We start from the raw sequence: 25,356 nt of genomic DNA on the forward strand, positions 1-25,356 counted from the left end.
TAATTAAGCACGTTGGCTAATTCTTGTGCTGGTGACTGAATAACTGCTATATGAATAAAAATTAGGGCTGTCAATTAATCACAGTTAATGCATGCAATTAACATGTTAATTGGCTCTTGTGTTAATTTTTTAATGCATTAATCGTGCGTGTGGTTTTGGAGCCTGTGCTGGGGCTCTGCTTCGCCGTCTCCAGACTGCCCAGCGAGGGCTCCTGGTGGCTGCAGCAGGGGAGGGGGCACATGCAAACAGACACATGCATGCGCACACATGAGCAGCCGCAGCCTACACGTGGCCAGGAACCCACCCCGGCAGCATGTAGAGCAGTGCCCTGCAGGTAAGTCTGTGGAGGGGGAGGGGCAGATCAGGGTCCCCACAGTAAAGGAAGGAGTGGGGCAGGGGCTTGGTGAATGGGACCTGGGGCCAGGGCAGGTCATGGGATGGAGCCGCAGGCAGCTCGTCCAGGAGCACCGGGAGTGTGGCTCCCTGCTGCTGCATGCACCCCTGGATTTGTGTGCAAGGTGGAGGCAGGCTGCCTGCTGTAGGCTGGGGTTTTGCGCTGTGCTGCCTTTGCCCCAGGAGCCATGCAATGCCATGTTGTGTTTTCCGCTGCCAGGCAGGCAGGGTATGTGTGGTGAGGGCAGTGCACGGCTCCTGGGGCATCAGCTGCAGGCTGCAGAACTCAAGCTCGCAGCAGGCAGCTTGCCTCCGCCCTGCACACAGATATGGGGGGCACGTGCCCTTCCCCCGATGAGCTGTCCATGCCTCTGCTCCACAACCCACCCCAGCCTCCGGGCTCCATTCACCCAGCCTCTGTCCCTGCCCCACTCCCTCCCTCGCTCGATCTGCGAGTAGCGGGCTTGATCTGCCCCACAAGACACCTTCCCTCTTCCCCCTTCCCTCTCATCCCCTCCACAGACTTACCTGCTAGGCGCTGTGTATCTGTCTCTTTGTCTTCCCTCACTCCCAAACCACGGCCCTCGCAGCCCTGCTGCTGCCCTTCACTCCTGACCCACAGTACCCCACATCCTGTCAGCATGTGGGGACCCCCCTCCCTGGGCTCCAAATCCCCCCCACACACACACGGCCCGGTTCCAACCCCCAACCATGCAAAGTCCTTGCATAATTTTGAGGTTTTTTTGTGCATAATTGAGTATTTAGCTGTGCAATTGAAACAGCGATTAATTGCAACTACGTTTTTTTAATCATGATCATTTTTTTTTTAATTGTTTGACAGCCCTAATAAAAATGCAACAAATATGACTAGTTTTCAATATTGGCCTAACTTTCATCTCAGTGAAGCTGGTGGGAATTTATTTCCAGAAGCCCTTTAGCATTCATCCATTTTACTGTTGTTGAAGTCTCACCTTAATTTCTGACAGCAGCAGTGAATTACCTTACTTGTCTAGGGCTGATATAACCTAGAAGAGCTGTAATCCAAATGACATAAGATAGCCACTGCGTGATTTCTTTATAAATAGGCTCTATAACACCTGTTTTCATAGTTCTGACTGAAATAAAATGATAGTACCCAGCAATCATAACTCTCAACTCTGAAATTATGTCAGATCATCCTAACTTTTGTTTTATAAATCCCTTGGTTTATATTCTTTTTTCCTTTGCTGCTGGTAGTTTTCTTAAGTAACAGTTACCACTTTGATGGGGACCCATTTGATGAGAAAGCAGGTGAGCAGCTCTGTTTCTCAAGCAGCAACCAATGTTATTCAATAGAGGTGCTGATTGAGGCTGCTCCTTTAAGACTGTCACCAAAACCGGCCACATTCATATACAGGACTGAAGTATACACTTTACTTCCAGCTAGTAGTGTAACTTTCTGCTGCTGTAAACATTGTTCATCTTTTTTAAATTTGTGTGTTGTCCTGTACAGCAATCTAGTTTAAAACAGTAGTGTCGCATTTTGTTTGCAATATAGCAGCTCTTACAAGAGCTCTCTAAGCGTATTTCTCTTAACCTTTGTTTTTGCACACACTTTCCTTTAATGCTTTTTGGTATTGATTACAAAGAATAAATAGTAAGACACTTTCAATTTCTTTTTCAACTTTCGCAGTACATAAGAAGCTGTATAATGCTTGGCCGCATGCCCAATCTGATGCTGATGGCCAAAGAAAGCCTTTATACCCAGCTGCCATTGGATACCTTTACAATGCCATCTTATTCCAGGCGCATTTCTACAGCTACACCGTATATGAATGGAGAAGCTTCAGCCAAATCCCTTTGGTCTTTAAACAGCGCTCTGAGAATAAGAATTCTCTGTGCAACATATGTAAATGTAAATATACGAGACATTGACAAGGTAAGGCAAACGCTAAATGCAAAGTAGTAGTCCACTCATAAATACTTTGTGATGCTGTTCACTATACAAAGTAAAATGCATTCCAAGTGAGTTATTCCAGTAAATGTTTGTTCTGTTTCTGTTCTTCATGTGATATCCCTGTATAACAGGCCTGAAATCTAAATGAGACATTTTGAATTTTAGAGATTCTCCTTATGGTAGAATCAAACCATAATTTGCAATGAAGCTTGTTACTTTACCAGTCACACTTTTTTTTTTTTTGTTGCACTCTTGCCAGTTGAGTGTTTTCTTCATCACTACAATCATTTTAAAAATTAAGTTATTTTTAAAAATGTAAAAAAAGTAGGAATAGTGGCCACTGTGGATTCTGGAGTGAGACAAACTAAAATGGTCTAAGTACAGAGTATTTAGAGGAAGTCTATATTAAAAACTTCAACTATTTCTAGGAATTCAAAATGTGCTTTGAGTCCCATTTTTTAAGTAGTTTTTAGTGCATCTTTTTATTTACAAAATGGCCTGGTTTTTTGATCTATTCTAAAGTACTCCTAATACAGAAGAACCTGCTTTGTTACAGTCATGCTCATATGTGAATATAAGCAAATAACATTAAATTATTATGATAAATTGTCATAAAAATGTAACATGATCAAGATGTACTTTGTTCCTTTGAGGTGTAGCTAAGCATTTATGGGCGTGTGTAGATAAAACGGGGGCTCTAAATTGAAGCAGTGGGTTTTTAAACCCACTGTTTCAATTTCAGGCAAAGTAAACCCCCGTGTCATGCACACTCCCCGTACTTACCTGCTTCTCCAGCGGCAGGGAAAGGAGGATGAGCTGCCAGCAGGTGGAACAGTCCCTGGGCTGCAGAGGGGGCTGGTGCTTCCCTCTGTGGCAGCAGCAGCAGCTTCCCCCACCCCCGGTGGCAACCCCCTGCAGGCATCTGGCTCAGGTGGTCGCAAGGAGCACCACAGCTACAGAGGGAAGCACCAGGCCCCTGCACAGCTCAGGTAGGCAGGCAGGCTTCAGGAGTGGGAAAGATCAGGCTCACTGCTTTCCTTGGGCAGAGCCTGCCTTCCTGGGCTGCTGCCAGGCTGCCTGCAGGGCTTCCTGTGGAGCTGCATGGAGCCTGGTGCTTCACTCTGCGGCTGTAGGGGCAGCAAACTAAAATTCCTCAGGAGTTTTAGTCAGCTGTGCCCCAAGTCATTTAAGGTGCATTACACCACTGAATTTCCTACAGCAGCTGGAATTAATGTGCAATACACCACCGAGGCGCGCAAGCACCGACGCCATTAAAGCAGTGCAAAGGCATTTCGCCTGCTTTAAAGTGTTGTACACACGCCCCTCATTTCATCTACATACAGCCTATCTCTGTTGTTAAAGACTGAAAGCTAAAATACAGGAAGTCTTATTATCTACTTTGGTGGGTTCAGGACTTACCCAGAGAGAGAGAGAACTACCAAAAGATGTACTGAACTATATGCTACTGTTTCTATTCTATTCTATTTTTTTGCTCTGGTTAGTTACAGATTCCGTGTATCTACACAATGCTCTCTAGATCCCATGAACAGATTAAAAGTAGTATCTTACAGAAATTGAAAGGTTGCATTCACACATTGCTCCCAATGTCCCCTTTTTCTCTTGAGAAGCATGGGGTAATTCAGTTTATTAGATCAGGTCCATGTTTTCAAACCTGGCTGCCTAGCATACCTAAACTGGTTTTCCTTTATTTAAATTTTACGTAAGAACCCAGATGAGAGACTTGATTTTTCCAAGGTGCTCATTGCCCTCAGCTGCCATCTACTTAGACCTAGGGATTACACAGCACTTAGGATGCATCTACATGTGCATTTTAATGCACGATAGCCTATTTTAATGCACATTGAAGTCACAAAAACCATGCACTTTGCTGATGAGGTACTAAAATTAATGCACATTAGCAAAAGCACATTAGTGAACGTGTAGACACACCTGTAGGCAGCTAAGTGACATAACATTTTAGATGCAAACTGGAAAATGTCATGCTTATTCATTAAATCATTATAAAACTTCAAATTTTTCCTTTTGAGAGAATTTACAGCCTACGGGTTTGATGCTGTGAGGTCAAGAGTCAAATGCTTAGCAACCTGTAGGACCTCAGTTTTTGATGCTTCATTGGAAATAAACCGGGGCATAGGCAAGAAAGATGTATTAAGACCACAGATCTGTGTAAAGATCAATTATTATAACACATGGTATCTACCCTAGGAGAATAATGGCATTCAGCTCAAGCTATCTCAACCTAGCTACTGGACAAGAATTAAGGATCATTTCAGTAGTTTCTTGGTGTTATTATTCAAGTAACTCACTCTGGAATGCTAATGCAGAGGAAGCAAGGAAACAAGAAAAGCACTTTGCAATATTTGAACCCCTTCATGAATTTTTTTTCTTAAAATTGATCTATTAAATTGTGTGGTTCTCATAAACGCTACCACTATGGTTCTTTACACAAACCCCCCCACCTTTTTTGTTCAGAGAAGGTATTTTATTCAAATGGGTTATAATATGGTGCTAATGTTTGAACATGTTGTTTTTCAGATATATGTCCGAACAGGTATCTATCATGGAGGTGAACCGCTATGTGACAATGTGAATACTCAAAGGGTACCTTGTTCCAATCCTAGGTAACTAACATCACTTTACTGCATTTTACATGGAAAAATAGTTCCTAACTACTTTGCACCATCATAGCCACAATCTCTGGCTGAATGTTATTCATGTAAGAGTAGATTCTGCTGGCTGAGAAAGTAGCTTCCTTGTCTCTAAAAAAGATACTGAAACTTGTTTTTCATGAGTGACTAAGTAACTAATCATTGAATTTCTCATGAGCTGTTCATTTCCAGTAATAAATTGTTTGAATTAGATTAAGTTAGAAATTACAAACTTGCATTGTGACTCGTAGGATTTTACGTGACACTAGTAACTTTTAACTCAACAGATTTGCTCCCCTTTGTGTGTTCAGTTATGTATGTGTCCACAAAGACACTTGCTGCTTGATTTATAATACAGAACAAGCATAGAAATATGGAAGACTGGACTTGTGAGCTGCTAGCAGTGTCCCCACTGCAGGTTCAAATTCTGCTCTCCGTATGAAGCAGTACAGTGTGCCGTATGTAAAAATTGTATCAGTGGGGTTGTATAACCATATAACAAAAGCACTGCTTGCTTTTTGCCTATTACTGGCCCACATATGATAAACATTGCTGACTTCCAGATTCACAGTAAGTTTGCAAGGCCACCAGCTTGACAAATATTTAGGTATCCTACTTGTATTGAACCTAGCACAGTTAGGTCATGCCTTTGCCTGGGTCTCCAAGATACTACCACAATACAAATAATTTGTACTGTGGGAAACTTTGATTTCCTTCCACCCCCCAATTAGAGATAATATATGTGGAACCAACATAGCACCCTCTTACAGAATCGCTTTTCAGAGTAAAACCACAGTACCTTTCTATAGAATCATCCTTCTGCGTAAAACCACATGATGCTTTTTTGCAGAATCAGCTTTCAGAGTAAAGCCACAATTGGAGTGTCAGTCTTTTTTCACAAACAACATAGTGGTTTGTGATTTAATCAAATTAATTAATGTCCACCAGTGTGACACAAAAAAGGGGAGAGTGCTGTAAAGCTCTTGGGACGGATGCAAGACTAAAATCAAGGTGCATCTAGAATATACAGAGTATAGAGAAAGCTTTAAAAATGTTGCAACAAGTCCTATTAAAAGAAGAGTTGTGTGAAAGAGAAGTGAAAATATAAAAATAAAACTAGAGGACATGCACTGTGGCCCATGTAAAGCAGGGTTGTTGAAGCATGGCAGAGATGTGAGAGCAGTTGATAACATGGAAAGGAATGTTATAGAGGACAGAAACTTAAATAAACCTGAGCTATCCTGGTTTGGACAAGTACCAGGTAGTAATGTAAATGGAGGTCCTATAAATGCAGAGTCTGAAAACAAAGAACCTGGTCTCTAAAAGATGTTAGGTGTCTGCACCACTCTCCGTATCCTTAAATTAAAAGCCTCAGCGTGGCTGGAATCAGACCCAAAAGATATTTTGTCAGATAACTCCTAACTTTTATTTCCTCTGTGACAGCCTGTCTTTAAAAGCTTTTTTGATGGTAATAAAATTTTGTCTTAGACAACTATGGTATTCTCCAAGGTTGTTATTACTATTACTATATAATATTACTAAATATTATATAGTTAATAGGCCTAAAGGAATGTGTTACTGAAAAATAATTTCTCCTTTCACATAATAGTGATTCAGTTGAATTGTAGGGTTTGGGGTTGTTGGGGGGTTTTTTTTTTCTTTTTTTCTATATGTGGATGTTGTAGAGGAAAAGACCCTTTGGGGAATAATGAAAATCTTGCTGTAGAACATTACTGTACTCATTACCGCTCTGCATTATATAAAGAAGGTTACTTTGTCATGGTTCTAAGGCCCTTGTCATCCACCACTTGTTTTGGCACTGAGCAAGCTGAATACAGTTACCTGGCTATAGATTAGGCATAAACTGTACAGATTAACCTGAATCCAAAATGTCCGGAGACCTAATTTTGGTTGGTAAGCAAGTATTGTTCCTGAACCATCTCAGGCTCCTCTTCCTTGTCCCAGCCTGTTCATACTGGCCCACTTTTTATTTGAGACTTCCTCGAATGTGTTCAACTACGTAGCTCTCCAAACCTCCTAATGACACTGCAGGATGGCTATATTTTTCCTTCCCCTGATAGTTCAGTACTAGGGCTTGTAGTAAAGACACCTGCTTCTGATCCAGCTATTCTGGAAGAAGGTATTGGCTGCCAACTACAGTGTTTATAGCTGTGTCAGAAGTTTTATAGTTCTGGGTTGACTGCAACCACCTACAGGGCCTCGGGAACTTTTTCAGTTGCGCTATAGGTAAGGGCTGTCCAAGTAGCAGTCCACGAGAAGTTAAGTTGTGGCCCGTGGGGCTTATCAGCGCAGTTGCTGGAGCCACTGGATTGATACAGTTCTGGAACCCGGGGGGTGAATATTGCCTCTACTTGCTTGTCACCACATTCAGGGGCTTCATTTGCCACTGGTGACTCAAACTGGAAGCAGGGTGAAAAGGGATGAGCAGTGGCGGTGGTCACTGCCTAGCTTCCAGAGTTGTATAGGTACTGCCACAGCAACCAGCTGCTGTCCCATTGTTGGAGGTGGGCCGTCTGGCCCACAGGCCAAATAAATGGGACAGCCTTGCTATATAGATCATCTCCGTCTTGCACTAGGTGTAACTTACAGCATGTTTTCCAAACTAGAAAACACTATGTGAATAGGAATAAAGGGTGACCTATATCTGCCAGTCTCCTACCCGTATGGTTGGTGACACTTACTGTGAGCTTGATGGTGGGTCACACTTTTTTGTCTTCTGATTGAGCTCTCATTTTACAAGAGAATGTCCATGTCTCTTTCTTGAGCTTAGCTGTGTGCCCAGGACTATACTGCCACGGTGGCATTGGCTATTTTTGTGCCCTCCGTGAAGGTGACACCCAGGTCTTCTGCCCCAGTCCTGTTTCCCTTCACCCGCCAGGTATGTTGCTGCCTCAGTTGGTCTCTTCTAGGGCAGCCTCATCCAACCAATAGAAGAAACTAAGTGTAGCATGATGCAAGAACCACAATATGGATTGCCTGTTATCACACTGGTCCAGTTTCAGTGACCCTGCTGAGTAAATAAGATAAAAAGTGAAAAGTTCTGTTGCCTTGGGAAAACTAACAGCTTCTCTTTTAAGGGTAAATCCAAAAAATAGGTTCTCTGTAGATGTTAAAGGAGCCTTATTGATGCATCTTCAGCTTTTAAGATCACTGTTAGCTTTTGAAATGCTTCTGTTTGGCATTGGCTGTGCTCAAGGAAATACTGACAAGCTAAAACGGTCTTTACTGGTGGCTTCTTCAAACAGAGGAAATTTAGCTTGGCAACCCCAGTAAGGAAAATAAATGTATCTGGCTATTACCCTACTAAAGCGCCATTTTATTAGATGATAGATTCAAGCTGTTTAAAGAAGTATTTAGATTTTATTAAAGAATTAAAGAATAGTACACTTCAGTTCTGTAGAGTCAAATTTTTACTCTGTCAACATTGTGTAAATTAGAAATAACTCCTTTAATTTCAGTATAGTAACTCCAGAATTAGTATTCACAGCTGAAAGCAAAATATAGGTCCGCTTAGTTCTACCAACCAATATAAAATCTTGTTTGAACTACCCAAGATTGTGATTATCACAATCAATTGGTGACAGAATGCCAGAAACTGGCTTAATCTGTGGGATTAGGTAATGTATGAGTTGTTGTTGAAGTGAAAACATGTACTTTGACTTGTAGAAAATGATAGTCTATTAAAGCCGCCACTACTCTTTAAAATAGATTACTTGAAGATGCTTTTTTCACTTATCAAAGCTATAAAGATAATTATATCACTAGTTACAATGCAGTCATTGAAATAGGTAGCAATCATGCTGCAGGCTTTTATCTGACTTGCATTGACTGAGATTTTGCATGCTGCAGTCATCTCTAGTTCTGTTGTTAATTGCTTCCTGTTCCGTTTACTGATGGACATTTTAATAGAACCATAATTAATATAGCTGGGCAATTATTTGGAAAATATCCAAAAGCTGCTAGCAAACTGCTCTTGTTTTTTACACTGTACAAATAGTCATATTGCTGACATTTAGAAAATATACCATACGCCAAATGTATAGGGAAATTACATTTTTTTAAAAAGTTTTATCACACTGAGGAAAAGGAAATATATATTTAGGGTAACTACATGTGAAGTTAATAATCCTCCATATGAGAATTTAATTTAATTGACTTCTGTTTTAGAATTTATAAAAATAAAAAGCTTTTTATTTTTATTTCATTCTATCTGGAGTAATACTTTCTCTACACTTCTGTATAGCTACAAAAGGCTTTCTCATGTTGAATACCTGCTGTTTATACTTCAGTTACTTTACCAGCAGACTTAGATTTTTTTGTGGATTGGAGTCTATAAAAACTGGTTACCAGTGTGACTTCACTATAAAATGATGTAAAAATGACAATGAAGGCTCCATGTTTGTTGGTGTCAAAATATATTGATGGGTATCTTTTTTTCCTTGCTAACCCTTCCAATTCAACCTAATCTCTGAATGTGAGGCCAAGTTCTTTTCTTCATGTGCTACTTCTTGAGTAAAGATTTCACTGGTCAGACTAAGCCCTCAGTAATTAACAGCTATTGTCCATCCGTTGTCTTCAGAGTAGACCTGTCTCAATTATTGCCATTAGCGAGTCTGCAAAATGTAACTGAATTTTGTGATCAAACCTGTTGATGCTCTAGAAGAAAGAAAATCTTGGTCGCATTCTCTGAGTAGTGCTGGCTGTACAGAATTAACTAGACTTTAAAAGAAAACAGCTTTTGGGTCCTTAGGTCAGCAGATGTGACTGAATGCATACAACAAACTTTCTTCAGGAAGAAGGTGCCATTTTTATGTACCGTATTTACTACATTCTAAAATGAGGGTATTTTTCCCCAATGTAACATGGGAGAAATGAGTACAAAGCGACAGAGGCACCTGCTGTAGCTGCTGCCTCACCCTCCTACCCCACACCCCCACCATGGCGAGGGGAGGAAAGGGGTCACCTTAAATTCAAGGTTGTCTTGGATTCTGGTAAATACGGCAGTTATGTTCCATGGTGCATCTTGGAACACAAGGTATTTTAAGGTAGTGTTGTCAAACGCATGGCCCATGGGCCAGATCTGACCCTTTGAGCCACGTAATCCTGCCTGTGGGTTGCAGACTCACCCTGCTGACTGCAAGCAGTTGTAGAGCTAGTCTGATACACGGGCTGGACCCGTGCACTGCACATGGCATGGGGAGCTGGCAACAGGGCACACACTGTATGTTGTGCCCCACCGGCCTGTGCTCTGGTTGCAGGGCTGGTCCAAGCCATGCCAGGGCCAACACAGAGGGCTGGGCTGGTGCAGCACGCACCCCATGCCAGTCCTTGTGCTGCATTCAGTGCATATGGCTGGTCCAGCCTGTGTACTGCAGGCAGTATGTGCTGCCCCTGCTCTGGGGCTTGCACTATAGGCAGTGTACAGGCTGGACCCAATGCTGCATACTGAATGCGGGGCTGGGAGAGGGCACAAGCTGCATGCAGCACCCTGTTGAACCAACCTTGTGTGCTTGCTCTGGTACACATGGATGGCCTGGGGCCCAATCCAGATCAGCGCCCAGAGCCAGTGTACAGGGCCAGTCCAGCAGGGTACCACATGCAGCACACACACCTTGCTGGCACCCTAAACTATGTGCAGCTCTTGCAGCTTTGATTCCAGCCTGTGCACTCAGCAGCGCAAGCTTCATTGCAGGCCCGGCACACTGCATGCGGCTCAGAGGGCCAGCACTGGGCATGTGCTGCATGCAGCGTTGCAGGCCCTGATGTGGCCTGATCCAACCTGCAAACCGACTCAGCAGTCCTCGTATGGCCGATATAGCCGGGTGAGTTTGACACCACTGTTTGAAGGACTTTGGAGGGAATAACAAACCTAGGTTTTCTTGCGGTGGGGTTTCCCCACATTGTCTCCACTATCATTTTTGACTGTTTATGAAGTATTCTTTATTACCAAAGTTTGCTACTTTAACTTGTTTTTTATTTTTATTTTTAAATGCCACAGATGGAATGAATGGCTGTCATATGACATGTTCATTCTTGAACTCCCACGTGCTGCTCGGCTTTGCCTCTCCATCTGCTCTGTTAAAGGCAGAAAGGGTGCTAAAGAGGTAAAATGTTTCAGAGTTTCAGTATACTGTCAGATAAAACTCCAGGCAACAAAGCTTGGAAAGAAGCCTTGGTTAACACTTAAATGGAATGTAATCTAATCAAAATTGATTTGTGTTTGATTAAAATATCACTTAAGATACAGTAACTTCTGGTCAGTCATGAAAGTTGAGAGAAACTGTTTTTATGACTAGAAATATTTTTTCTGTTCAGTTTTGTTTTGTTTTATTTATTAATGAAAAGCTGTTTCTCTATAAGTCGTGGTCTTTACTGTTGGCCAAAAGAACTGGGTTCTTAAATCCATAGCTTTTAAAATCTTGTAAAAACCTTTTAAAATCTGTGCTGCTAGGTTTTTGGGGAAATTTTGTTTATTTAAGAACTTGTGTGGATTTAGGAGCCTAATCTTAGACACAAGTATAATAAAGACCAACATTTTTAATTGTTGCACTGGCACGATGAGATACATTTTTACACAAAAACTTCATGTAAAACTTGAAGTATTTTGTCACTTGAAGAGCAAAATCTTATTAAAGGTAACTGGTTAGACTTAATTCTCTGAAATGATTGTTGCAACAACTGATGACAGAAGTTGGGTATTATGGTAAAGATGGGTAAAAGGAAAGTGGAGACAGGGTTGAAGAGACACAGGAGAAATGTGGTATAATTTTTTATAATTTGCTCTGCTGATTTGCATATTTGCATAGATGCACCAAAAAAGTGATCTCTTGCCACTCGACAATAGACATTTAACATTGGTACTATAGGTATGTCTTAAGACACTAGCTTAAAATACATTTTATTTATATATTTTATAAATCACAACTTAGTGATTTTTATATCACAAATTTTATATCACAACTTAGTTAAACTAAACTCAGTTTGTTGAATTTACATGATTCTAATCCCTGTTTAGGAGTGTGTTTTCTGTCTTTGATAATTTAGACAATTGACTAATGCTTATGATGTCAATGGATAATAGTAAGATTCTTTACTCTCTTGTTTTCCTGAATCCATATTTTTCTGAAAAATTGATGCAAAACAATTGTTTGAATATGCATGTTCCTTTCATTGACATTTTCTGATTTTGTGACTAGAATTTAAAGCAGAAAAATAAGCAAATCAAACACACAGGAAGAATAGTTGTTGCTAACTTCTGGCTTCCCCTAGTGCAGGGGCGGGCAAAATATGGCCTGCGGGCCAGATCCAGCCCTCCAGGCACTTTTTATCTGGCCCACAGCACCCACCAACAAATTGTACCCCGCCTAGCCCTTCCGCCCATGAGGGTGGGAGCGAGGTGTCCATATATACACATAACCCCAACATACTGAATTGCGCCTCACTCCCACCCTTGTGGGTGGAAGGGCCTGGCGCAGTCTGGCCAGCAGGTAGCTTCCAGCTGCTGCAGCCACCGGGGACCTGCTCTGCCCTGCCCTGGCTGGGCAGAGCCTGCCCCAGCCCCACTTCCTCACTGTGGGGCTCCCCCTCCCCACGTCCCTTCCGCCCACAACAGACTTACCAGCTGCACCCAACTGCTCTCCACACTGCTGGGCTACACTCCTGGCCACCTGCATGCTGCACTGCGGCTGCGCACATGCACGAGGCTGATGCCGCATTGCTGATGCTCTCAATTTTCCTTATATCGATATCAATCCGATATGGGACCAATGTATTGGTGTACCTCTAATACACACACGCTCCCAAACCTCCCCATACCCTACCATGCATACATACGTGCACGTGTGCACCCCCACACACACATACAACCACCCCCCCACAATATACAAGACTTAAGACTTTATTTTTGAGTTATTATGCAGTCACCTCTATATACATTAAACAAACACAAATCATGACAAAAATATTTTTTTGTAATAAAATTAAAATATGTCATAGCAAGTGTTTGACTTTTTAGTGTATGATTTTGGGTTTTTTTTCTGGTTCCAAGATGGCAGGCCCCCTTCCCAAAAGCAGTATTTCTGGGGGGCAAGGGAAGATACTTCTGGTGACAAAGGTCAGGAGTTTGGGATGGGACTTCCAGTCCCAAGATGGCAACCAGGGGGCAGGGCAGCTGTCAAGGGGCAATGCTCTTCATGCGGCCCTCAAAAGCTCACTAAACCTTGTTTAGCAGCCCTCCACCTGAAATAATTGCCTCCTCCTGCTCTAGTGTCAATATATACAACAGAAATAGGGCTATTTTATTTTAATTTACTATATAATTGTGCCTTTCCACATTTCATTTTTTTCTGAAGATCTATTTTTTCCTCCTCTGATTCTTTTGAAATTTGTGACTGTACCATAATGCACTAGTTAATAGATGAAACTGAAGAGTGATCATTTGATCTCTTTAAGGAACATTGCCCACTGGCCTGGGGAAATATAAACATGTTTGATTATACGCACACGCTTGTATCTGGGAAAATGGCTTTGAATCTGTGGCCAGTACCTCATGGGCTAGAAGATCTGCTGAATCCTATTGGCGTTACTGGGTCAAATCCAAACAAGGTATTTTGCATGTTACTTTACGTGTTAATTTCAGCCTTGTTTACAAATACTGAGTCCATGAGATTGTTCTCTAATTCGGTGTCTTTCTGCTGAACACCTGACAGTAGTGAAAATTCTTTATTTTTCAGGAAACTCCATGTCTAGAGCTGGAATTTGATTGGTTTAGCAGTCCTGTAAAGTTTCCAGACATGACAGTGATTGAAGAACATGCCAACTGGGCTATCGCTCGAGAACTAGGGTGTAATTACAGCCATGCAGGGCTGGTAAGAAGAACGTCTTTTCCAGACTTAGCTGCTACACATCTTAAGATTTTAATATTTTGAAGTACTTGAATAGTGAAGAGCAAAGCTTTTACATTTGAGTTTGAAATCTCAACACACACACATACATACATACATCGCACTTATCAAATTCATGTTGTTAAACATCAGACAAGAAGCTGACAAGAGGTTCTGTCTCTTGCAGTGAACTATGGACGCTTCACTGATCAACCAAAACCTTTTACGGGTAAAACTGTCTTACTCTGCAAACAGTTTGGGACTTTTTGAGGCTTACTTAAGCAGCTTGTCTGGATGTCTGGACTTGAGGTTAATTTTGCAAAAAGTAATACAATTAAGTTCTTCATCAATGGCATTTTTTTTAGTTCTGTCCTCCTGTCATAGTTTGGTCTCTGTTGTAGATAGACACTGTAAAATCTGCCTTTTCAGTCTAAATGTGCTTGTAATTCCTTAGTTTCTTCTGCAAAACCAATCTTTTACCCTTTTGCTTTTTAGTAGCAAGTTGGCTTGTTTGTTTCACCATTTCTTGACTTAATAGTAAGAACAGAAGCATTCCTATAAGCAGAGCCCCATTTATTCTGTGATTTCTGTGGCCTTAAAATTTACCACCAGATCTGTCCTTTGCTGTATGCTTGCACCGTAAGGGCTGAGTTTCCTTTTAATTACATTTTTAATCCTAGAAAACGTGAAGAAACTCTTAAATATGCATGAAACATGATTGTGTGCTTTCTGAAACTTTTCCATTCAGTTCAGTGGACTTTTGGTTCTGATTAATAAAATGACCACTTAGGTTCAGCTTATTGCACAGTGCATGGGGCTGAGTAGAACTGCATTCTTCATAACAGATTTTTTTTCACCCTAAACTGGTTAACAGCCAGGCTGTTTCTTGCTTATGTAAAGTATATCTAACTCTCCACTATATGGAACAATAGAATTAACTAATTACTATAATCCCATACTTTTGAGAAGCAAGAATTCTTACTAGGCCCCCCTATGTTTCCTTCCAAAAACCTTTTGTTTTGTTTTTACTAACAAATAATCTATACTCACTTTGGCGTGCATGACATACCCAAGTTTGTGTCAGTTCATTTCTGTAATGCTTTTAAAATGTCCCAGTCCTGAAGACGTCACTTTGAGGTTGAGAGTTCACTGCTGGATATGTTTGTAGGTCAGGCCTTAATAGCTTCTTACAGTTGTATTAAAAATACAAGTTTATTTCCCAGGATTTTTATGAGACTCGTTTCTCATTTTAGTCCACACACTCTTCTCCTCCTCCTGCCCCTTATCTATTCAAATATTTTACTCCACAAAACTTTCATAAGCCTTGGCATTATTGATGTCAGTACTATATGTATTCCCACCATTACCTGCCCATTTTGGACACGTCACAGTAGCACGTTGGCAAACCCGATGACTTGCAAGACTAGAGAATTGTTTTTAATAGTTCTAGGGCAGTGGTTCTCAACCTTTTTAGACTCAGGGCACCACTCAGAAAATCTCAGCTTTTAGCTTTCACTCATTTCTTGACTATGGAAAAGAAATAATAGAGCAATTCTTCGGTTCACAACAAGTCAGAATGTTTTTGATGCTGTGAGTTCCTATTTGAAATTTGTAGGTTTATTTTACGATTTGCAAATAGATATTTGCATGCCTTGTTTTGTGTGGCACCCTGAGGCAACCTTAAAAAGAACTCAGGGCACCCCAGGGTGCCATAAGACCCTGGTTGAGAGACACTGATGTAAGGAGTTGTACTGAATGAATGCACTACTACTATTAATACTGCTGCTAGCGGTAGTAATGTATGTTTTTATATTGCCCTTGTTTCCATTGTATGAATGTTTTCTATTCTATTAAGTGAGATGATATCACATTTGTTGCTCTTTTGTTGTTTCTCTTCTTCTCTCCAGAGAAAGAATCATGTATGTAGAGTGATGCCTTGATTGGGTAGGGTTTGGAGGGTTTTCTTGACTGTGCTATATGCATGTACATGTGAGAGAGCACGAGAAAGCTACATTGAAATACATGTTGTAATTGAAATAGGAAGTGGTTTAATCTGACGTACACTGGGAGGGCAATACAGCAGTGCGCAAGAACAAACCATCCAGATGTGCAGGAAGAATAAAAATATGGCAGGCAACCAGCTTGGCTTAGCAGAGAACTCTTTAGTGAGCTTAAACACAAAAAGGAAGCTTACAAGAAATGGAACCTTGGACAGATGACTAGGGAGGAGTTACAAGAACATTGCTCGGGCATGCAGGGATGAAGTCAGGAAGACCAAAATGCAATGGGAGTTGCAGCTAGTAAGGGACATGAAGGGTAACAAGAAGGGTTTCTACAAGTATGTCAGCAACAAAAGGAAGGTCAGGGAAAGTGTGGGTCCCTTACAGAATGGGGGAGGCAGCCTAGTGCTAAATGAGGAGGAAAAGCCTGAAGTACTCAGTGCCTCTCTTGCCAGTCTTCACAGGCAAAGTCAGCTCTTAGACTACTGCACTGGGCAGCACAGTTTGAGGAGGAGGTGAGCAACCCTCAGTGGTGAAACAACAAGTTAAGAACTATTTAGAAAAGCTGGACATGTACAAGTCCATGGGGCTGGATGCAGTGCATCCAAGTGTGCTGAGGGAGTTGGCAGATGTGTTTGCAGAGCTGCTGGCTATTATCTTTGAAAAACCAAGGCAATTGGGAGAGGTCTCGGATGATTGAAAAAGGGCAAATATAATGCTCATCTTTAGGAAAGCGAAGAAAGAGGATCCAGGAGCTACAGACCAGTCAACTTTACCTTGACTTTAGCAAGGCTTTTTATAGTCTCCCACAGCACTCATGCAACCAAGCTAAGGAAGTATGGTTTGGATGAATGGACTGCAAGGTGGATAGAAAGCTGGCTGGACTTGTCAAGCTCAATGGTAGTGATCAGTGGCTTGATGTCTAGTTGGCATCCAGTATCAAGTGGAGTGCTCCAGGGGTTGGTCCTGGGGCCAGTTTAGTTCAATATCTTCATTAACAATCTGAAAGATAGGATCAGGTGCACCTTCAGTAAGTTCGCAGATGACACCAAGCTGGGGGGAATAGTAGATATGCTGGAGGGTAGAGCTAAGATTCGGAGTGACCTAGACAGATTGAAGGATTGGGCCAAAAGAAATCTCATGAGGTTCAACAAGGACAAATGCAAAGTCCTGTACTTGGGATAGAAGAATCCCATGTACCGGCACAGGCTTGGGACCAATTGGCTAAGCAGCAGTTCTACAGGAAAGGACCTGGGGGTTACAGTGGACAGTAAGCTGGGTATGAGTCAACAGTGTGCCCTTGTTGCCAAGAAGAGTAACAGCATACTGGGCTGCATTAGTAGGAGTGTTGCCAGCAAATTGGGGGAAGTAATTATTTCCATCTATTCTACACTAGTGAGTTCACACCTGGAGTCCTGTGTCCAGTTTTGGCTCCCCCTCCCCCCCTCCTGAAAGGATGTGAACCGGATGGAGAGAGTCCAATTCACAGCAACAGAAATGGTTTGGGGCTGAAGCACATGGCTTATGAGGAGAGTCTGGGTGAACTGGGCTTATTTAGTTTGCAGAAGAGACCTGGGGGGGGGGGATTTGATAACGGCCTTTAACTACTTGAAGGGTGGGAGGATGGAGCTAGACTGTTCTCAGTGGTGGCAGATGACAGGACAAGGAGCAATGGTCTCAAGTTACAGCAAGGGAAGTTTAGGTTGGATATTGGGAAAATCTTTCTCACTAGGAGGGTGATGAAGCACTGGAACAGGTTACCTAAAAAGGTGGTGGAACCTCCATCCTTGGAGGTTTTTAAGGCCCAGCTCAACAAAACCCTGGCTGGAATGATCTAGTTGGGGATGGTCCTGATTTGAGAAGAGAGTTGGACTAGATGACCTCCTGAGGTCCCTTCCAACCCCAATTTTCTGTAATTCTAATTCTTTTCTGTAGTTCTTGTGGAGGCTGATTCTCCAGTCTCAGCCGTCCTTCAAGAACGTCCCATCTCCTGTACACTTGAGCTACATGTTTAAAAGTTCCATTGAGCTTGAGGAATGAAGTTGTCAACCATGATCTCAACCTAGATCTGTAAGGAATCTTTTTAATATGTTGGCGCTGTCATCGGATACCTCAAGGAAAATTACTTGTGCATTGAATTCAACTTAATTCTTTGGGAAATCCACTGTAGAGGGCAGAGAGCAAGCTTAGTGTGGATAGGTTTGATAGCCTGTGTCACTGTGAAGATGTTCGTCAGTGTTCAGCTGCCAATGGCTTCATGCCCAAGTATGTTGTATTATTGTAGCCAAGATGGGAGGTGACAAAAGTGTGAATAATCAGGTCATCATCCATTAGGAAGGGACAGCTGAAGATGGTAGAAAGCATTATTTGTAGAAGCTGACAGCTTTATCAAACAGGGATTTGGGTGCATTCATACATTGCTGGCTGAACTGACCATGGGTGTGTACCTTAAACAAAGGAAGCTGTATTATGACTGCAAATTAAAAAGGGGTTTTCTTTGACAACCAGTGCATCACATTTTGTTTGGATTTAGCTTTATTATCCAGAGGTTCTTAGAACCTTAAAGCTAATTGGAGCTGTGGATACTTGGCCTTATTGAAAAGCAAGCCACATAAACTAAGCATTTAATTTGGATTTAGTGGCATAACTGTAAAATGTCAGTTATCACCTCTATTTATCATTGCTGTTTTATGTTTGATGTAAATGTGAAAGAACTAATTTTACACAGAAATAGATGCATAGACTGTGTCTTGAAGAGCTTCTATCGAAATTTTAACAAAAAGGGAAAGGGCAAGGGACAGATGCATGCTTTCATAAAACTAGAGATTTAGTAGTAGGACAGAGGGCAACAGACAGACTTTGCAAGTATTCCAGGAAGGTGTATGACAAGGTTCGATGAAAGGCTGGGTGTTACATGTGAAAGAAAGGGTAAACTTGATAATGCAGGGTTGTAAGTTTGAGTGCTCAAAAGAACAGAGCGGCTTTCTGGGGGAAGAGCGAGAGGGTGAATTTGTATGATAACTCCCATGTTTCACAGTTTCAACTTAGATACAGAAGGAGATGGGTCAGTTGTCGGCACTGAGATGAAAGATCATATATGTCAGCCTCCTGCCTTGCTAAAATATGTAACTCCATCTCCTATTTAAAATCTGCTTTAAATTAGAAAGGGAGCAGGTATGCAAAATGATCAGGTGAACCTCTTAGAGTATGGGTACATACCTGAAGCTTAGAACTGCCAACATGCTTCCAAGAGCTGCAAAATCTGGAAAACCATACTTTTTAATAAAGGCCTTTTTAATACAAGGCTTGAATATAGCCATCTTAATACTATTTCTCCTGTCATTAGCTGCAAATGAGAAGTGCAGAAGCACATAAAGTCAAATTGTTTTCAGAACCTAATAGTGTCTAGTTACTGTGTTTTTTGAATTTTCAAAAATGTTAAATGTTCTAAGAATTAGGGTGATGTTACAAACTTACACCTATTTGTCCTGAACGTGTCTAATCCTTCCTACAGGAGCCTAAAGTTAAGTCTTAGTAGTTAAAGATGAGGAAGGCCACTTAGCATCTATTTCCATTTCCTTTTCAGTCCAGCCATGCGTAGTGTTGCTCCTTCTCGCCTTTTTTTCTACTTTTGTGCTTTTTTCACGCTGTTCCTTGCTATAGCTTTGATAGCTTCCTTATAGTTGCCTGCGGAATGTCTTTTTATTCCTTCCTCTAATTAATCTTTAAAATATTTCTTGTGTAAAGTCTGTCTTAAATTTATAACCAGTGGTTTCTCCACACCATCCTTGTCATCCATGTATTGTCTAACCCGGGGTGCCCATCCTTTTGGTTCCATGGGCCAGATGAGTGGCATGGGGTCAGTCTGCCAGCTCGACCCTCCATACCAAGATCCAGCCACGGAGCAACCTCTTGCACTAACTCAGCTGCACACAGGCACTATCTAACATGCAAGACCATGTTATCTGGCCTTCAGGGCTCTCCATGGATTGGAAATTTGGCTGTAGAGGAGCAGCAGTTTATGCAAATTTCTGGAGCCATGTGAAGCTCCACGGGCTCAGTGATAAGGCTCCGTGGACCAGAGGTTGAGCACCACTGGTCTAACCTAATTAATTTTGTAATCTCTAAGGCAAAAGCTGTATGGTCTGTATTTTGTAAAGCACTGCATATGTTTATGGCTGAATAATAACTTTAATGCTAGATAAATGGAAAACAAAATTTTTGCAGATACAAGGGAATATCTGCTGTGTTTTCAAGATCTGGCACTTCATTAGGCTAGTATTACCCATCTCTATATCAGATTTTAAACAAGTTAACCCCAGAAACTATACAAGACATCAGGCCAAGCCATTGTTATGTGACTTGTCACTGAAATTCTGTAAAACATTTTCTGTTGTTAACATGCAAACTGATATACATATTTGTTTAATTTTTTTTAATGCACAGCATTGGCTTTTTAACCAGTACATTAATACAAAAAATTTAAAGTTAGGCATAAATACTGTTTTAATGGAGCATTTATAGATCCCTTGTTATCGCTAATATTGAAGAAGCTTTCTCGAATACGTACATTATATATAATCTACTTTACTGTCCCACACTTCATAGAATTTCAAGGTTTTGATGTTGACCTCAACAGGATAAATGCTATTCCCACTGGGCTTGACCTAAACCATGACCTTTCTGACCCATTATACAGGTACATTTTGTCTTATGATCCAACATGTACAAATAGTGTTAAATAACCTTCTTTTAGGCTGGTTTTGAGTAAAGATCAAAAAAATTGTGCTGAACTAGAAGCTAATATTGATTTTTGGCACTTTTAAAACTAGACTAGATTTCAAATTGAGAAATGAACTAGGAGTAGTTTACTACTACCTCTTTTCCCATAAATCCAATTGCCATTTTTTTTTATAGTTATACAAACACAATTTCCTATTTGTAATTGTTTGTCTGTCTTTGGATGCTATTTAAAATAGCCACACAAACGAGAAGGATATCTGAAAGCTTATCTAAGAAAAAGAGTTAAATTACTGCATGCAGTGGTGTTAGTCATAAAGAAACTGAAAAATCATACTGTGCTTTAGTTGCTCTCATTTACAGTAATCAGTGTAGAAGTAGGAGGCATGAAGAACGTCTGAACCTTGTAGCTGAAGATGCTATCTGTAGAAAGCAACAGATGCCAAGTCTGATCCCTTCTTTTTGGCTTTGTTCTGCTCAGGATGACTTTTCCAGAACAAAGATAAATGTTTGCTTTTATGAATTTTTATAATTCATATTTATTTTTATAGAATGGAATATATACTGAAATTTGTTTATCCTTTCATTCCTGGCATGAATCATTTATCCACTAACTTCTTTCCCATAATTATCTCTTAGCTTATTTTTTCACTGTACATCTCTTCATAACATGTACATTTGTATCCTGGTTTTTGGTCTCTACAGAACATTATTTTGCTGTATCTGTTCCTGCATGTAGCCCTTATGACCATGTTCACTTGTAGCAGTTCAGAAGTATTTGACTCTGCCTTTATTGGGCAGTTACTTCAGCAGCTGCCTCCAGAAAAGTTAGCAGATTGGAGTTATCAGTACATCAGCTGGGGGGAGATGGGCAGTGCACGAATGATGAAGGCATTTCTAGGGATAATGGTAGACAGGATTCAGGGGTGTGGTGCCTTTTTCACCCCTCTTAATTGGAAATGTTAATTACTTGATTTAAGGCATGTAAAATGTTCTCAGTGTAACACAGTGAGTGACTAATGTTATAGTAAAAGAAAACAACATACTATAATTAAACAGAAAGCAAAGCAAAATACTTACAATCTTGTTAACAGACCCTAGGTAACTATATATTAGAATCTCTTGGCTGAGTGTACAGATAAAATATTTTATGCACATTCTAAGGCATAACACAGTTAATTCTGGAAATGAAATCAGAAGCTACATTATCCTATTATCATTCTGTAAAGCTGAGAAATGTAACACGAATCATAGATAAAAGATGCAAATTAGGGGAGAAAGATTAAAGAGAAGCAAATGAGTCATGAGTGATCAAGTACATTTATTTGCTTTTGGTATCTTTTAAAATGCACCTGTGTAACAAGTTTTGGGGGCGCACATGTTTTAAAAATGAAAATAATATGTGATACTAATCAACAGAATCAACCTAAGTGAGCTCAATCCCATGTGTACCCAGGTCTAATGGCCCTGCTCGTATGGGGAGTCATTTCAACATTAACCAGTGCCAGCTTTATAGCTGCCTAGAAAGAACATGAAATCCATTCCCCTCCCTCCCAGTTATAAAGATTCCTGGACTTATTCTGTTTCCCTTCTCACCTCAATTTTTTTTTAATCTTTTGGTCTTTGGGTCTTTTTTGCCCACTTCTAGTCGGTCTCTTCCACAGCTGAGAACTAAGACTAGGGATAGTCATTTGAACTTTGAGCTCTGTGGGGCTGTTGCTAGACAGCCTTGATGATACTTGATTATACTCCGTCAACTGTTATTGTCTCTTCATCCAGCTAATTGGAATTATGTCCTTTGTAGTGGGGGTGGTTGTGATGAAAGCTGTTAAAAAAATCAAAACACTGTGTAGCAGGCACTCTCACTTTCCTTTTTTTTTTAAAAAAACACACCGTAAATCCTCACTGTCATAGAAGAAAATAGACTATACATACTGCCATGCTGTATTAACATGTTATGTAAATTAGGTAGCTTTGAGTGCAGAAGGAAGTGTATGGAGGGATAATGTACCACTTTCTTTTTACAGAGTAACAGGCTAGCTAGAGATATTGAAGTAAGAGAAAGTGACAAAGAACAACTCCGTGCAATTTGTACAAGAGATCCACTATCTGAAATCACTGAGCAAGAGAAGGACTTTCTTTGGAGCCACAGGTATAAAGAACCTAGATGATGAGATTCTGGAACTCACCTCCAATTTCATTAAGTGCCATAATTGGTTGGCATTTACCTCCCTTTTATCTTGGTCTTGTTGCAGCTAGTATTTTAGAAAAGACACTTAGAAGCATATTTTATAGTGTGACTTATTTTCATTTTATGAAGCTTATGGAGAGAAGCAGGTGATAGGAGCAATTGATACGTGCCCTAGTCCTGCAGTCTTATCTGTACTTACAGATTCCTGAACCCATGCAGAGCCCCGTTGACCCACTGCTGCAGGCTTAAAGATAGATAAGGTCCAGCTATGCTTGAGAATTATATATTTTCTGTTTCTCTTTTGCACATACAAGATAACTTTTTCTCTCTTCCTTTTTTTTTTTTTTACAGACATAATTGTGTAAATACCCCAGAAATTCTACCCAAACTGCTTTTGTCTGTTAAATGGAACTCTAGAGATGAAGTAACCCAGGTAATATGCGGAAATTAGATCATGTTAAATGCACAGTATATCTTGGATTTTCTAAACAGTTATTTTCACAGTAAATTGCATGCAAGTGAATGGTGGTTCAAGTTAAATCTGTATTGACAGTGGGGTGTATCATACATGCCCATCTGCCTGATCCATAGAGGATAAGGCTGTCTTACAGCTGCTGTTCCAGAGCCTGGTTCTTTAACACATCTTTCATAGTTCATGGTTGAATCCCTGGTGGCTGGCTAATGGGATAGACTATAAGCCCACAAGGTTGTAATTCTTACTATTCACTCTTTTAATAGTGGATAAAATATTTAGTAGGTTACAATTTATGGCAACGTATTTGCCTCTGCAGTCTGAAGAGTAAACTCTAGTTTTTAATCAGGGAAATCTAATGTATGGTAGTACTTACAAGTGTCTGTTTCATAATGATTGTCTTACCCATGTAAATGATTTAAACTGCGTGTTGGGGATGTTTGCACACAGATGTATTGTTTGATAAAAGACTGGCCTCCAATCAAGCCAGAACAAGCAATGGAACTTTTGGACTGTAATTATCCTGATCCAATGGTGCGGTCATTTGCAGTTCAGTGTTTGGAGAAGTATTTGACAGATGACAAACTGTCTCAGTACTTAATCCAGCTAGTACAGGTATTCTTAACATGTTTTGTTTCATTAGTTGCTCCATTTCCTTGTCTTATGCTTTGTTGAGTATTGTCATTGCCATGTTACTTCAAGTAACAAGGAGAGGTGTCTTGACAAGAGCAATTCCTTCGTGATTTTTCAGCCTTGAAAGATCCAACTTGGTCTGTTTTACTGTAATGAGAGATTGTATGCTATAACCCAGCACAGAGATATTCTCCTGACTCACTTTGGCAGCTACACTAGGTCTTTCTAATAAAATGGGAGCCCTGCAGGGGCAACACTAGAAACCTGGAGGCTAAAATTTTGACACGTGTCAAATATTTCGAGTTAATTGCAAGGAAAATATCAGAGAGGTAACAAGGTGTTTTTAGGACACGTCCAGTATATGTTCTGTACTAGCAAGTATTATTCCAGTGTTGTCTTGCACTAACAAACACTAAACTATGTGAGTCGGACATTTCTGTGTTCTAAAATATAAGATGTGTTCTGGGTAGTATTTTATGTAAATGCATATTTCACTGTATGCATTATTCACTTGAATAGCAGCATTTCCTAATGCTTTTGTGTTTTCTTATCTGTAACTAGGTGCTGAAATATGAACAATATTTGGATAATCTGCTGGTGAGATTTTTACTCAAGAAGGCACTGACCAATCAAAGAATAGGACACTTTTTCTTTTGGCATTTAAAGTAAGTTTGTGCTGGTGTTTGGATGATGGCTAGGTTCCTGTAAACAACATCTCACTAGCAGTAAGAGTTCGAATGGTAAATTAAAACTCCATTTTTCCTTCAGCTATTACCCACTTCACGTGACCCGTAACATAAGGCCACGTGATGGCATCTGCATTTTAATTAGCACATGTAAAAAAACCTGTAAAAAAAAGAATCAGAAAAGTTTTAAGAGAATATTAAATATTGAAAAGTTATTAAATTAAGCATTAGCTTTGGCTTTCTGAAAGACCAAAGTAGATAAGTCTGGTTTAATTCTTAGTTATCCTTTAACCAGCAACACTAATATTTACAACTACAACTTCCCTCTCCTGCAATAGATTTAATCCACTGTTTTCATCTCTGGATTAGGGTGGAGGAAGAGTATAGTATGTGATTGTTCATTTAAAGACCTTAACTCCAGCTTTATGGAGCTGAATTAAAGTTGAACAGAAAGCTGTAGTAATAGCATTCTTGAACCCTTGAGAGAGACAAGCAGTCAGTTGTAATGCTTTTCTAATACTGTGTTCAGGACAGTGCTAGTATCGGTGACAAGAATATTGCTGTCTTTCAGGGAGGTGAATTCCAAATGTAATCATGTACTGTTAGCTGAGGTATAAATTTAAGGCGCTGTTTTTCCTAAGACTATGATATGTATCCTTTTAATCTCTTTGCAAGACTTGTACAAAGAATAGGGCTTTATGGAAAATAGTGAACATTGATTCAGTTATTCAGC

The 25,356-nt window shown here is 40.5% G+C and overlaps 1 protein-coding gene across 3 annotated transcripts in view; it reads left to right on the forward strand.

Annotated features, from left to right (window-relative positions):
• Positions 1-25,356, forward strand: part of PIK3CA (phosphatidylinositol-4,5-bisphosphate 3-kinase catalytic subunit alpha) — a 68,630-nt gene that overhangs the window by 25,353 nt on the left and 17,921 nt on the right. For all 3 annotated transcript variants that reach the window (XM_019478485.2, XM_019478487.2, XM_019478489.2), the window contains 9 exons: positions 2,066-2,311; positions 4,886-4,971; positions 11,018-11,123; positions 13,471-13,623; positions 13,752-13,886; positions 22,669-22,793; positions 23,184-23,265; positions 23,755-23,919; positions 24,499-24,602. In XM_019478485.2, coding sequence (XP_019334030.1) covers positions 2,066-2,311; positions 4,886-4,971; positions 11,018-11,123; positions 13,471-13,623; positions 13,752-13,886; positions 22,669-22,793; positions 23,184-23,265; positions 23,755-23,919; positions 24,499-24,602 — 1,202 coding nt within the window. The remainder of the gene's footprint in view (positions 1-2,065; positions 2,312-4,885; positions 4,972-11,017; positions 11,124-13,470; positions 13,624-13,751; positions 13,887-22,668; positions 22,794-23,183; positions 23,266-23,754; positions 23,920-24,498; positions 24,603-25,356) is intronic.

This window comes from Alligator mississippiensis, chromosome 7 (assembly GCF_030867095.1).
Source record: "Alligator mississippiensis isolate rAllMis1 chromosome 7, rAllMis1, whole genome shotgun sequence".
Classification (NCBI taxonomy): domain Eukaryota; kingdom Metazoa; phylum Chordata; order Crocodylia; family Alligatoridae; genus Alligator; species Alligator mississippiensis.